At 39.8% G+C, this 15590-nt stretch overlaps 1 protein-coding gene across 1 annotated transcript in view; it reads right to left on the bottom strand.

Annotated features, from left to right (window-relative positions):
• Positions 1-15590, bottom strand: part of LOC126334792 (28S ribosomal protein S7, mitochondrial) — a 72208-nt gene that overhangs the window by 25108 nt on the left and 31510 nt on the right. Inside the window, exon 4 of the mRNA XM_049997418.1 lies at positions 11079-11246. Within this exon, the coding sequence (XP_049853375.1) occupies positions 11079-11246 (168 nt within the window). The remainder of the gene's footprint in view (positions 1-11078; positions 11247-15590) is intronic.

The following is a 15590-nucleotide window of genomic DNA, read 5'->3' as shown; positions in this document are numbered from 1 at the left end:
GCAGTAACACACACGCAAGGCAATTTCTGATCACAAACTCAAAGCAGAGAAACATTGCCATGCAGTCATTAATAGCTCCCACAACACCGGGAGATTGTTCCCGCCAGATGACGACCGTTGCACTAACTAGATGAAAAATCATATTTTCAGTGACGACACCACCTTCTGTAGGTTATTGGCAGTTGCAGATGGACTTCATAGCTCCCCAGCCCATGAATAGAAACCAAACGTTGTCTACAGATTTATGGCCTCTTGTGTCCTCACGCCCCGGGATTTTGAGCCCATCCAGACTTTGCATAGAGGGACTGAGCGTCCTGCTGCAGAACGGTTGTCCAGCGCCAAACACTCATCTCAACTGCCTCATCCGCCCTTGGCATGGCTCACAGCGCCTCCCTCCAGCGAGCGTGCTAGCAGCGGCTCTGCAACACCTTCTAGGAAAGCGCAGAAATTCCAAACAGGAGTAAACCAAGGGAAAAACAGGAACCATGGCAAACGACATGGTTCAGACGGAACAGTCAAGAGTTCATCTTGACACCTCATAGAGAAATAACAGCAAGTAATGGGAAGGATCATCTTTTGCAATCAATGTGTACACCTCCGGATCTTGTGAAACATGTTGTAGATGCTGTTCTGGTGGCCACTCAGGGTACATGGTGCAACAATTTGCAAATTGTGACAAATGTTGGAGTAAATGATGGCTGTTGTCTGAGCTCCGAGGTCATACTTGGTTCATTCCAGTGACTGGCAAAGAAGACCAGTCTTGCTCATGAATCTCAGTGAAGCTCACAATCTTCAGCATTTTTACAAGAACTGATTGTGGTTTACCAGCTGTGAGCTGAATAAAAGGATGGAACCAGAAACTGGAGGCTCTGTGGCATGCTGGACTGTGACTTACTGCACTTGTGCCATATTGTTGAGGACCGTAGGGTCCTATAAAATATGTCAGGAGTGCACTACACATCAGAGGTTACGACCAAGAAAGCTGACTGTTGTGGAACGCACACAAGAGTTTCTTTTAGATCTGGTTACTATCTACCTAATCCAGATAATGATAGCTGTAGGAGGCTGAAGTATTAGTGTAACAGCCAACAGATGATGCTATCAAAGCATTAGCAACAAGATCTTGCAGTTTGGAGCAGTCCTAAAGGACAATGGAGCTCATATAATACCAGCTACAGAAAGCTGGATACAACCAAAAATCAAAAGAAGTGAGATTTTTTTGGCTGTGTATGAGTGTATATTGAAAGGATAGACTAATTGGAAAGGTATGTGGCATACCTGTTGCAGTAGCCAAGAAACTCAATTCCATCAAGATACAACCTGAAGCTGCATGAGAAATAGTCTGGGCTTGACTGATTATAAAGGTGGGCATACACTTATAACTACCAGACTAATCTCCAAGTGAAACTGAAAACTTTAGATAAATCCTCATTTTGCTAATACATATGTTCCCAATCATACAGTTGTCACTGGAGGTTACTTAAGACATTCAAAAATTGACTGCGATGATTACACAATTGTAAGTGGCAGATGAGTCAAGTAATTCCAGGAAATTAACAGTAATTACTTTCTTGGAAATCTACTTGGAACTACAGGTATAAAGGCTATTAACAAAACACAGCCAAAACAAGTAGAAATTACAAGTTCAGCCCACTGGATAGGTATTAACATCATAATGGGGAACTTGAAATATGTAGCTCTGCAGCAGGAGCATTTAGAGGCACTGAGGTTAAAGTGTAAAAGAATAGTTGATAAAGCACTGAATACATATGTACCTACATTCCATGATATGCAGTCACTGTAAAGAAACTGCGAGTATGGCATAATACATAATAGGTATGGAAAAAAAGGCATATACATAGAGAGATGCTGAATAAAATACTTTTAGCTGTCAAGAGGGTAATGCCTGAAGCCTTCAGTAACTACTGCAGTACAATCTTAGCAACAGACCTCACAGAAAATCTAGAAGATTCTGGTTACAAGTAAAGGCAATCAATGGCATAAAAGTTAGTGTCTAGACACTCACAGATGACAGTGGAATCAAAGTTGAGGATAGTAAAGCAATAGGAGAAATGTTAAACTTCATTTTTAAATTGCCTTTTACAAAGGATATATAAGAGAACTACCCTAGTTTGATAGCTTCATCACTGAAAAAGTGAGTGATGTACATATTAATGTCAGTGGCATTATCAACCACCTGAAATTGCAGAAACTGAACAAAGTTCTGGAGTCTGAACTGATCAAAATTCTGGAGTCCGACAGAATCTCTATCAGATTCTCTACACAATTTGCAGATGAGTTAACTCCCATTTTGACCACAATATATCACCAATCTCTCGAACAAAAACTGGTGTCCGGAGTTTGGAAGAAATAATTTGTCACACCTGTCTGCAACACAAGTGATCTACAAAACTTAATTTTGAATTTCACTGAAATCAATCTATTATAAAATCTTAGAAAATATTCTAAGCTCAAGCATACTGAGATATCTCAAATACAATGACCTCCATGCCAACCAGCATGGATTTTGAAAACGTCGGTCTTGCAAAATCCAACTTGAGCTTTTCTCACATGATATCTCAAAAGCTGTGGGTCAAGGCTATCAGCTGGGTGCAGTATTTATTGACTTACAAAAAGCACCTGATTCAGTAGCACACCGAAATTTATTAACAAAAATACTATCATATGGGCTAGCAAAAGAGATTTGCGAATAGACAGAGGATTTCTTGGTAGTGAGGCTACAGCATGTTATCTTGCATAGAGAGTTATCAACAGATCTGCACCAGTGAAGTGTATGAAAGACTTGCTGTTCATAGTATGGAATACTAAAATGAAGTCCATCCCCACCACTGTTTCTTTGTATGAGAAGGTTAATCTCAGGAACTACTGTTGGGATTTTAATGTGGTCCTCACTAATAGATGGACTGATTAACTAGCAAGGTTATGTATATAATTAATAAGTGTAGTACTGATGAGTGTGTAAGATATATAAACTCCTGGAAATTGAAATAAGAACACCGTCAATTCATTGTCCCAGGAAGGGGAAACTTTATTGACACATTCCTGGGGTCAGATACATCACATGATCACACTGACAGAACCACAGGCACATAGACACAGGCAACAGAGCATGCACAATGTCGGCACTAGTACAGTGTATATCCACCTTTCGCAGCAATGCAGGCTGCTATTCTCCCATGGAGACGATCGTAGAGATTCTGGATGTAGTCCTGTGGAACGGCTTGCCATGCACTTTCCACCTGGCACCTCAGTTAAACCAGCGTTCGTGCTGGACGTGCAGACCGCGTGAGACGACGCTTCATCCAGTCCCAAACATGCTCAATGGGGGACACATCCGGAGATCTTGCTGGCCAGGGTAGTTGACTTACACCTTCTAGAGCACGTTGGGTGGCACGGGATACATGCGGACGTGCATTGTCCTGTTGGAACAGCAAGTTCCCTTGCCGGTCTAGGAATGGTAGAACGATGGGTTCGATGACGGTTTGGATGTACCGTGCACTATTCAGTGTCCCCTCGACGATCACCAGAGGTGTACGGCCAGTGTAGGAGATCGCTCCCCACACCATGATGCCGGGTGTTGGCCCTGTGTGCCTCGGTCGTATGCAGTCCTGATTGTGGCGCTCACCTGCACGGCGCCAAACACGCATACGACCATCATTGGCACCAAGGCAGAAGCGACTCTCATCGCTGAAGACGACACGTCTCCATTCGTCCCTCCATTCACGCCTGTCGCGACACCACTGGAGGCGGGCTGCATGATGTTGGGGCGTGAGCGGAAGACGGCCTAACGGTGTGCGGGACCGTAGCCCAGCTTCATGGAGACGGTTGCGAATGGTCCTCGCCGATACCCCAGGAGCAACAGTGTCCCTAATTTGCTGGGAAGTGGCGGTGCGGTCCTCTATGGCACTGTGTAGGATCCTACGGTCTTGGCGTGCATCCGTGCGTCGCTGCGGTCCGGTCCCAGGTCGTGCACCTTCCGCCGACCACTGGTGACAACATTGATGTACTGTGGAGACCTCACGCCCCGCGTTTGAGCAATTCGGCGGTACGTCCACCCGGCCTACCGCATGCCCACTATACGCCCTCGCTCAAAGTCCGTCCATTGCACATACGGTTCACCTCCACGCTGTTGCGGCATGCTACCAGTGTTAACGACTGCGATGGAGCTCCGTATGCCATGGCAAACTGGCTGACACTGACGGCGGCGGTGCACAAATGCTGCGCAGCTAGCACCATTCGACGGCCAACACCGCGGTTCCTGGTGTGTCCGCTGTGCCGTGCGTGTGATCATTGCTTGTACAGCCCTCTCGCAGTGTCCGGAGAAGTATGGTGGGTCTGACACACCAGTGTCAATGTGTTCTTTTTTCCATTTCCAGGAGTGTATTTTGTTATCCATTCCATGTAATGGGTATCTGGAGTGACATCGAGTGCCAATGAGAGGAAAGCAGTAAAGTAAACAGCCAGCACAGCTCCAGAGAATCAGAGATCAGAATCCGCAAGTTTCATTGATGTCAATGTGAAGACTAATGTCAGGAACTAGTGTAGGGATCTGGATATGGTTTTCACTAACAGACAGAACGATTCACGGGGATGGCTTGTGTATTTATTTTATTATCGGTGTGTCAGACAGAAGTCGTCTGGTTGTAGACACAAACAACCCCTTGAGTGCGAGGTTGCAAAAGGCCAATGATGTTTACGGCAATCAATGCCCCACATAATGTCTACCCTGCAACCACAAAATTGGCTGCTACTGGCGACAGGGGGCGGAACTGGAGGTGCCCAATGGTGAGCACAGCATGAGGCTATGGTGTGTAGTTGAACTGCTTAGTTGACATGTAATTCACAACAGTGCTTCAGTGCTAGTGGTGTTGATACAAAGCAGAGCAATGGCAATAATAAACGAAAGCAAACACTGCATTTTATCTACAACAGTTTCCAAAGTTGACATTTTATCACAAAGGAATGCAAGGAATTTCATAGAGAAAGAACTAGCTGATGAAATATTAGCATTTCTGCGAGATGAGTCGGTGGAATGTGTGGTCTCATAAACACTTGACTGTGCGGACAATGTACATGAGGAGTACAACGATGATACATGCTTAACAAGTGAAAGTGATCTTGAAACAGGTGTTGAGGCATGCAGTTCATCATGCTTCTTGAATAAGGAGCAGGTACTAAATATAACTATGTACATTGAAGATCATCCACAACATATTAAAAAAAATTATAAATAGACTTCGAATAAACCTACAAGCCATGCGGGGTGGCCGCACGGTTTGAGGCGCCATGTCTCGGAATACGCAGCTCCTCCCGCCGGAGGTTCGAGTCCTGCCTTGGAGATGTGTGTGTGTGTGTGTGTGTGTGTTTTATTCTTAGCATAAGTTACTTTAAGTTAGTTTAAGTAGTGTGTACGTCTAGGGACGGATGACCTCATCAGTTTGGTCCCTTCAGAATTCACCCGCATCTGCACATTTGAAACCTACAAGAATATGACCATCTAGTGCATAAGAAAAACTTACAGATATTCAATGGAGGACAAGGCGCACTTGTTACAAAAACTGGCATTTGCGCATTTCAAGCATGCTCAATACAATTTACAGGTTGTGTATCATGTGACCTATTACATTACGCATTTCAAACTGCATGCGAGATAGACTACAGTGACTTGAAGGGTAGCAGACTACAGTGACTTGAAGGGTAGCAGTGGATGGTTGCATAAGTTCAAAAAGGCTACAGAATTGGACGATGTAAGATAACGAAATTACAAACAAAGCATCAACTTGATGATGCACAACAAACAGCAGAATCGGCCTGCATTTTTGTAGATGAAATAAACAAACTTATCTCATCATTCAGAAAGGAATTTGTTTTCAAATCTGACCAATTGGGATTTAAAGAGGAGATGCATATGAAAAGAACCCTGGAAATTACAGATACCAAGAGAGTTGTATCAAGATCAATTAACATCAACACCTCAATGCATTTGTATACAATTATGCTGGCTGTTAATCTGGAGGTTAAATTGGATGGAAAGTTACTTATTGTGCTGTGAGAAGTTGGAGATGCTTTGCCCCCTACGATTCTTTCCCGTGTGCGTGATCTTGCAAGAGCAGTGGAGAATATTTATGTCACAGCAAGAAAGATGCAGGAAAATGGGCTTAAGAGAACTACAACTATGGCATGAGCACTGCTTTCGGCCAATAGCTGGTCTAAATAGCTTGCCTTTGCTTGATTCCTGGTCTGCATATAAATATAATTCTCCTTTAGAGCAAACTATCCCTCCTGAAAAGTGTGTGATATTGCAACTCATATCACCTAGAACCACTGGACAAGCCCGGGCTCCAGATGTTTGTTTTTCCGTTGCCTATAAAATATATTATTGCACTATCTGCAGCTATGCCTTAAAGGATAGCCAGTTTCACGTTAAGCACCATGACAGACTGTTTCACATTCGGTCGTGTGCCATCACATTCCATCAGTTCTCATCACCTCATTTCACCAATATGATTCTATATGCATTCCTTAAGAATGGATGCCTAGCTGAATGTCCTGCTCAGTTTGCAACTCCCACAGAGTTAACCTACAATCTTGATGGTGCAAACCCCTCTGATCACCATGGCATGCCATTTTTCATTTGGTGTTCATGGTGCAATCTAATGGTTTGTTTTGAACATTTCTTGAATGTCGACAATGTCCATTTTGCAAAGTGTAATACATACTTCCCATAGAAGGTTGATCTCTGCCACTACAGCACACTCATTTTCTGTCACCATCCTGATGCACATGTTGAATCATTAGCAGCTAATGTTTTTCCTGTCATAATTGTTAACACAACACCTTCAAATGAGCCTTACTAAATACTGAACTTGCAGCCTTGCACTTGAGGTGTCCCTTGTTATTTATTGTTGCACATTAATTAACTGGCAGGCAACAATAACCGTAACCCCAGACTTTACATAGATGATGTAATTATGTGTAATGTGTATGAAGGAAAAAGTCTACAAAAATACACAAGCAGATTTTGATAAGATTTCAAAATGGTATAAAGACTGGAAACTTGCTTTAAATGCACAGCGCAATAAAATTGTGCATCTTCAGAAAAATGCAGAAAAGTTGTATCTCTTGACTAAAATAGCAGTTACAACTAGAGCCAGTCAACTCATACATATATCTAAGCGGTAACAATTTGTGGGCAAGTGAACTGGAACTATCACGTGACTCAAACATAGGTAAACTAGATGGAAGAGTTTAGTTAATTGGTGGGTTACTGAGAAAATAATGTCAGTTTAGAAAGAAGACAGTATACAAAACACTCGTGTGGGCCTTTCTAGAATGTTGGTCAAGTATGTGGGACCTATATCAAATAGTACTAACAGGTGATACTGAATGTATTCAAAGAAGGGCAGCATGAAGAGTCACAGGTTTGTTATACTCAAGGGAGAGCGTCATGAAAATGCTGAAAAAACTTGAATTGGAATACACTTGAAGATAGAAGCCAATTATCCCATGAAAGCCTATTTACAAAATTTCAAGAACCAATTTCAATGAAGAATCCAGAAATATACTAAAGCCCCTATGTATTGCTCCAGTAGGGGCCACAAAGCCAAAAATACACTAATTACAATGTCCACACTAGCACTAAAGCTGTCATTCTTACTTTGCTACATATGCGAACCAAATGGGAAGAAACCTTTGCATGATACAATGTTAAGTACTGTCAACCACACAGTTCACAGTGGTTTGCAGAGTATGTACCTTATTTTACAGATTATAAGATGCACTATTTCTACAAAAAACTGGCTCCAAAATTAAGACAGGTCTTATAATTGGATTAATATAAAAATGTTCAGTGTTTGATTTAAAATTTCCACCAGTCTTAAAATTGGGCACACCTTCGATGTCACAGGAAACCTATCTCTATCTGGCAACACTGGATTCAACTGGCAGCAGCAGTGCACCAATGTGATGAACATAATTGCAGGGATTCACAAGCTTGCTAACATTGTCTCCCTCCTGCCCTGCCATCAAAAACCCAGAACACTGTCTAACCTATGATGCGTCACTGCATTCTATGGTGCCAGTGAACTTGAATTGAAAGTGGTTTGTGTTATCGGTAAAAATACAATATTTTTGTTAGTAACTAGTTTCATAATGGAAAAAAATAAAAGGTATTCATATGATGCAGGTTACAAACTGGAAATAATGGCATAGAGGACAATGATGACAATGAAGAGGAAGAACAAGAAGTAAGAAGCAACGTAGGATGCATGTTACAGCTGTAGCCTCTTATATCTGTAAAATACAATATATAGATTTAGTTTTGCGGTGACACACATCCAACCAACATGATATCTCAAAGGATCTATAACTCAAGCAGAAATACAAGTATGACATCATTTTATGTTCTTTATTATTTCACACTATTTAAATGTTATACAAAACAGAGGAATACAGCTATTGCTCATTTACCATATGTAAAAGTGCTTAGAATAATGACCATACGTAAAAGCGCTTAGAATAATGTGCGAAGTTGTGTGTGACTTGTATCTCCAAAACAAATTCTTTCTTCTACGATGTTGTCTGCTCTATCCAAGGCAGATAATTATAGTTACTGTGACACAAAATATAGTGGAACAATGGCAGAAGGAAAGCTTGAGGAAAGGTACTGTGTTTTACATAAATAATGCTCTCGACCTACCCAGTCCACATCAGGGCTCCCCTTCCCTTTCCTCTCTCCACATCACTTTCCTCAATACCACTACTCTACTCACACACCAAATTTTTAAGGACAACTTAGTTGGTTAGTGCACTGTCTGTGAAAGGCAAAGTTCTGGATTGTAGTCTCAGTCTGGCACTGTTTTAATCTGCCAGGAAGTCTCAGTTAATGGAAGTCAATGATGCACATCAACAATTTCAGTTGTCAGCACTAATGTTATTCTTGTAGATTAATGTAAACAGTCCATTATTAACTCTCTCTCTCTCTCTCTCTCTCTCTCTCTCTCTCTCTCTCTCTCTCATGCACTATGGACGAGTTTCTCCATAAGACCTGGGCAGTAAATCACAAGAATTAAGAAGCATAGTCAGAACAGAATCTTATATGGATTCAATCAATTAACAGAATGATGGCTGATTGATGATCATTGTGGCTATGAAGACCAGAATTATAAATTTATAAAGAGGGAATTATGCAAAACATGCACTTTTGTTTATGGTAAGCATATGATGTATGAGGAAAACTATAAAGACCACACAAAAAAATGTCGCCTGCAATCATAAAATATCTTTGTTGTATCCAGGTACAATAACATTTCATAACTTGAATATCCACCTCTAAGGGCAATAAAAGACTGTACAACTTCCGCAAGAGTATAACACAGTGGCTGTCTCATGCTTACATATATAATCATTTCATGTTAGAACAAGTGTGTGAGGATGAGAAGCAGGAGGAGGAACTGAGGAAGAGTGAGTATTGTTTTACATCTCAAATACTTCAAAATCATTACAGATGTGCACAGTACTGAAAAGAGAAGACAAGAGAAGAACTTCTCATGTCTTTGTTCTATGAACCACTCTGACATTTACTTTCAACAAATTCCTTGAAAAATGGCATTTGAACCCCACACTTCCAGATACAAGCCCAATGCTCAAACTATTGTACCATTTCGCACATTTAGTGATTACATAGCCTGTCAAATGAGAATTTTGTTTTGACATCAATACAGATTTCAGAAAGAACATACTCAGAACATGTACTTTTTCATTGCAATTCTACTTTATAGCATTTCTTTCTTTCAAGGGACATCTGATTTAGTATTTCTAGTCTTCACAAACTGTTTAAATTCTGCACACAGCTAAAACAGTCACAAAAAATTTACATTATTTCACATATATTAAGGTATCCAATGAAATAGTTTGTCATATATTTTAGCAGTGCAGACTGCATGTCATTTAGTGAAGATCGTATTTCTGGATCTTATACAAAAGTATTAAACTGAGTTGTTCAAATGATTAAAAAACTAAGGACCTATTCCTGAAATACAACCACAGAGAACTAAGCTTTGAAAACTAGTACTGAAAATAACTGATCTACAGCATTTAAACTAAAGTTACGCTGTTCTTTCCATTCTTCACAAAATCTTAATCCAAATACATTCTTGGATATTTTCACAAAATGATACCCAATGCCAAAGACCTTATACCAGTTTAGTGTAGATCTTCAAATAAACAATAAAGTATTTGCGCATTTTCAACTTCTCGCGGCGTAATGAATAATCCATTAAATTTCGGGCATGCAGCCGAGCAAATAAAATTTCCTCTACTGATATTTTGGCCGCGTATCAGCCATCCTAAGAGTGAGTCACAAAACTGTCTTGTGACTCGCTCTGAGGATGGCCGGATGATACGCGGCCAAAATATCAGTAGAAGAAATTTTATTTGTGTGGCTGCATGCCCGTAATTTAATTGATTAATAAAGTATTTGTTTTGTAAATAAAACTGTCTTTTCCTGCTGCTAGTTACTTTATTTATCCCATACGCGTTTTGCCTTCTCCTGTTCTAAGGCATCATCAGTGGGATCTATAATGATACAGTTTTATTAGTTATAGATTATCAAACAGTTCACTTCGCAATTTTTTTCAATAAAGTATGTCAGTGGCATTACCATTTTAATAAAGAAATATGCCTTTACTTCATGATGGTATTGGTCTTTAATGAGTGAATAAAATTCAGGAAAAAAATCTAAATAACTCAGTGAAGTGCTGAAGAATGCAGTATTGTTGCTCTTGAGGTGACTAAGCCTAAAATAATTACATACATAGCCTTGCACCATCTTAGTACATACTTGGGGTATACTTTTCTGTAAGAAATTGTGTGTGTGTGTGTGTGTGTGTGTGTGTGTGTGTGTGTGTGTGTGTTTGTCAAAAATGCTTTTTTCCTACTTGACTTTTTACAGCATTAAGTGTGGTGGATATTATGACTGAATTGTAAAAGAGAGCTTGGCTGAAGATGTTCGGTTTTAACATAAGTTAACTTACTTGATAGTTTATAAGTTAACTTACTTGATAAGTTGCACCACCTCGTTTTATTGGTGCAACATGCAGCACAGGTCTTGAATTAGCAATAGCTTTATGAAAAATTGTTTGTGGATTAGTTTCAATTTTTGATTTTTCAAGCTCATTTGCTTTGTTATATCGTTCAAGCTGTATCCTTTTTATGTTTTCAAATGCCTGTAACAGAGAAAAATATTTTCATGCATAAACTGAAATTTGTTAATAATCCTCTCATACTACACTGCAGGACAGCTTTGTATCAAATGTGTGGTACATCATTAACAAGAGTTTTCTTTCAAGGATGAAATACAAACAGTAAACTGTGAACAAGTAGCGAGAGAAATATTATCACCACCAAAAGTGAATATAAAACAGACTATTTCTTGAGAATAGAAGTAGAACTGCTCTTGGAAGCTCTATCAAACTTAAACTGACAGCCATTCAATAAGACTCAGGTGGTACAATTGAAGTAAAGATATAATATGTATACTTGAGCATCTTTTTAACTTTGTGTAACTGTTGTGTAACAATGGTGACAGTAGTGACAGGCACAAGAAGTGAGGGTGACTGTTAGACTACCTTTACTGAGTACGAGATTCGTCACATCTGATTAATAAATTAATGTATTTATTGTGCATGCATCACCACCTATACTGCATACTTTCATTAAGCATCCACATGGATGCCTTTGTCATTTACTATGATAAGGTCTGCCACTGTACAAGTTTTGCCTATTTTTGGGCATATCATTAGATGTTGATGATCTTGTATTGTACCACACTCACAGGGATTGCTCTCTTTATATCCCCATTTTCACAGGTTGGTACTGCATTGTATGACACCAGTTCTTAAAGGGTTAGGTGCAATGCATGCTGGAAACAGTACATAATTCCCAACAGCCATTTGTTCTTACAGCTTCATTAGTATCTGATTAACACAGTTTTGCCATAAATTTTCTTGCTGTATTTCAGGTGGCTCGGCTAAAGGATTGGCCATTCGTGTAAAACTTTGCTGGGACTTCAGTCAGTATTGCTGTACCTGGTAGCCTTATATGGGTACCTGTGATCATTAGACTGTTTCCTACTTTCAGACTCAGCTGCAACTTATCTTCTGATTGTGGATAGAGCTATGATGAGAATGGATAAATCTGTTGAACTGGTGCTTGGTTTAGGCAACAAGACACTACACGCATTGATGATGATTCTGAAATGATGTAGCTAATATCACAAATAATTAGAAAAAAGTTTTAAGCACCAAATGGCAGCACAGGCAACTACATGCTTACAAATATGTTACAGATACTGTAACAAGAGACTCTTTAATGTTGAAAAGATGATGAATGGGTAGGATGAAACAAGACTAATGAGGTGTTATTTAAAAAATCCGAGACTACAGGGCAAATGAGAGACAACAGGACAGAACACAGACAACCTAACAATGACATGCTGCTGGCAGATGATATCTGTAAAACTGAGAGGGGGCAAATGATAGCTTGTAGCTCAGAGATAACCAAAACTGGGAACATAAATGAGACAAAACAGGCAGCAATGGATAAAATGTAAGAATGGAGTATATAGTAAGGTGGAAATAACCATGGAAAAAAGAAACATGTCAAGCCATGTAAAGAATAATAAAATATAAGTAATGGAGGGAATAATGGTAACCACTCAATATATAGTTGAAGTGTTTAGCAGACAACAAGATTAAAATTCAAAATTATTGAGGCTTTTGTGGCCATTTGTTGACAAACTGCCTGTTGGAATCTGTTTTGGGTTCTTCTGCTGAAATTTGTTTGACGATTTTTCCAATACTTTACCAGCACGAGTGGTCAGCGTTGTCAAAGCTTCACTCTCCATTGCTGGTAGTGGACTGGACTTGAGCTTGCGGGTGCAGTTCATATGTCCCTGTCACGCCAGTCTCCGAGAGCTTTTCCTTGGTCATTACCTTTATGGCTCTCCCTTGCTACCTGCAATTGTTGTTTGCCACTGCTTGGGAATCCAGGATCTATTCCCAACAAAGAATTTCCTCAAGCTTGCTGGAAATACTGTCATGTTTGTGGATCTGTACAGCTTCCATGAACAAGTGAACATGGAGCTCTTGTCCATAGCAAGAACCTCTGTGTTGGAAAATTTTATTATGTGGTCACTCTCACACAGCGCATGCTCCACCACAGCCAATTTCTGTGTCTCACCCTATGATACAATTTGTGTTCTGTGATCCTGGTGTTGACGGACTATCCAGTGGTTCCAACATAGACTTTTCCACATATACAAGGTATGCAGTACTACCAGTTATGCAACTGGTAGAGTGTCCATTGCTTCTCAGAGAGCTTTCCATGTGTTGCATCTTGTGTCTGAAATGCTTACATATTCTCAAGGTGAACAAATCTGGAGTCCCGTGCTGCAGCAAATGACCATTTTGGGCAGCAAGGGGAGAACCATAGTGATAATGATCAGAGAAAATCCCTCTGAAATTAGTGCAACAGGTAAATACTATCTGTAGCTGCAAGCTTGAATCCAGTCTGCCACCAACAATGGAGGGCAAAGCTTTGACAATGCCAGCCACTCGTGCTGGCAAGTCAAAAAAATTCTGAAGCAAATGTCGGCTGAAGAACCCGAACAGAAGTCCAAAGGCAATTTGTCAACATTGAAATTGTCACTAAGCTTTCAGACAATGTCCTTTCTACTCTATCAGACAAAATACATACTGGCAGACTATATTATCTTTGTGCTGCCACCCAATTTTGGTCAGGGGTTGTTCTGGTGATGCGAGCAAAAGGAACAACGAAGAGGGGCAGGGGTAGGGAGGAGTGGAGAGAAGAGACAGTAATGGCTGAGTGGTAGAGGCAGCAAGAGAATGGTTTAGGAGTGTGACACCAGCAAGCCAACCCTGGACTCTGGACAAGCAGAAGAAGTTGCACAGAGGCTAAACTGAGGTCCAGCAGTTGGGTGGATAGGAATAAAACATACTACTCAATCAAAGTGGTCACAACTAATGTTATAGTGTGTTACAAAAAAATCACTGCAATTACAACAGTACAGATCTAAGAAAGGGAAGATGGAAAATGAAGGGATAGATAAACATGGATGAAGAGAGAGAGAGAGAGAGAGAGAGAGAGAGAGAGAGAGAGACAGAGAGAGAGAGAGAGAGAAATTTACTGTCTACATACATCCATTCATTTTCACTGATGGTCTAGTTATCGTCTCGGCAATACAAAAACTTATGCAGTGGTTGACTGTAAGCTGGATAATGGTTGTTGTCTCACTAGACACATTGAGGAGAAATAAAAGGAGTGATCAGATTGTTATGGACACTTAGCAAATTAAAAATAATTACTCTTGGTGAATCAAGTAAAATACTTTCTACAGGGTACCACTGCCATCAAGGAAAATCTGACTGTCACAACCCACACTAGACAAGCATTGTGTGGTATTCTGTTGTTTTAAGAGAGGCAAGTATGTAATGGCCTTGTCGTACTACTAACCTATTTGTAATTATGGTAAACTTTTATTGTTTCTTGTTATGAACCTTCAAAACTACATGACATTGATTGGCTGTCATAAAATGTAAATACAAACTCACAAAGATTTATAAGTTTACACTTTGAGAATTGTTTTCACTTAAACTGAACTTTTTATAAATATTAACCATGTGTAAACCAGGCTCATTAATTGCTTATTCGATGCATGCTGGCATGGGGTGGTAGGTATGCAACTGTTCAGTAATGTGGAACTTGGTTAATTTTTTTATTTTGTCCATCTCAGTTGCACTGATGTAAAATTCAGCAGTAGTGGTTACGGGTTTTGGGCTGACTCGCCCATTTTCGAACCACTCACCATGCTATTAACCTCAGTTGTTCATACAATATTGTTAAAGCTATTGTGATTATTCCAGAGTGTTCAGAGGAAATTTGGGGAGGGAGGGGACGAGGAGGAGGGGCTTGTTTTCTCTAGCAACAACATTTAGCACTTCAGTTCACTCTTACCTTAGTTATGAATTTGATAATTGAAATTTACCACTAAAACAGTGCCTGTATTTACACCTTGGCCAGGAACCTGTCCAAACTCACCTCGAACATTTTCATTCTGAAAATAAATAATTCTGCCTCCTAAAATTGATCACCAGTCATGGAGGAATAAATTTTGAAAATAGTTCTGTTCACTGAACTTGAAATAATTAATAAATTTGTCTTTGAATAAATGCAACATTTATTTTTAGCTCCAGAATCAAACTCTCACAAGAATTCAGTTTCTATCTTTTTAGCAATTAACATCATGAAATTTTTCAAATAAAATGTAGTTAGTTATTATTATCATGTGGTTGCATTTGCTTTCATCATGAGATACAAAGTAAACTGAATTCTTGATGTAATCAAGGTCTAATTCTTGCAGTGCTGAATTTTGCATGCAAATATCTTGCACACATGGCCATAATTTACATGAGATGACTTTTACTGCAAAGTGCTAATCATTGTCTTCCTCCACAAACTGAAACATTACAAGCACAAAATATCCAAATTTT

The sequence above is a fragment of the Schistocerca gregaria genome, chromosome 2, assembly GCF_023897955.1.
Source record: "Schistocerca gregaria isolate iqSchGreg1 chromosome 2, iqSchGreg1.2, whole genome shotgun sequence".
In the NCBI taxonomy this organism is placed as follows: Eukaryota; Metazoa; Arthropoda; class Insecta; order Orthoptera; family Acrididae; genus Schistocerca; species Schistocerca gregaria.
The sequence above is the reverse complement of the archived record's forward strand: the minus strand, read 5'-3'. Positions and strand labels throughout refer to the sequence as shown.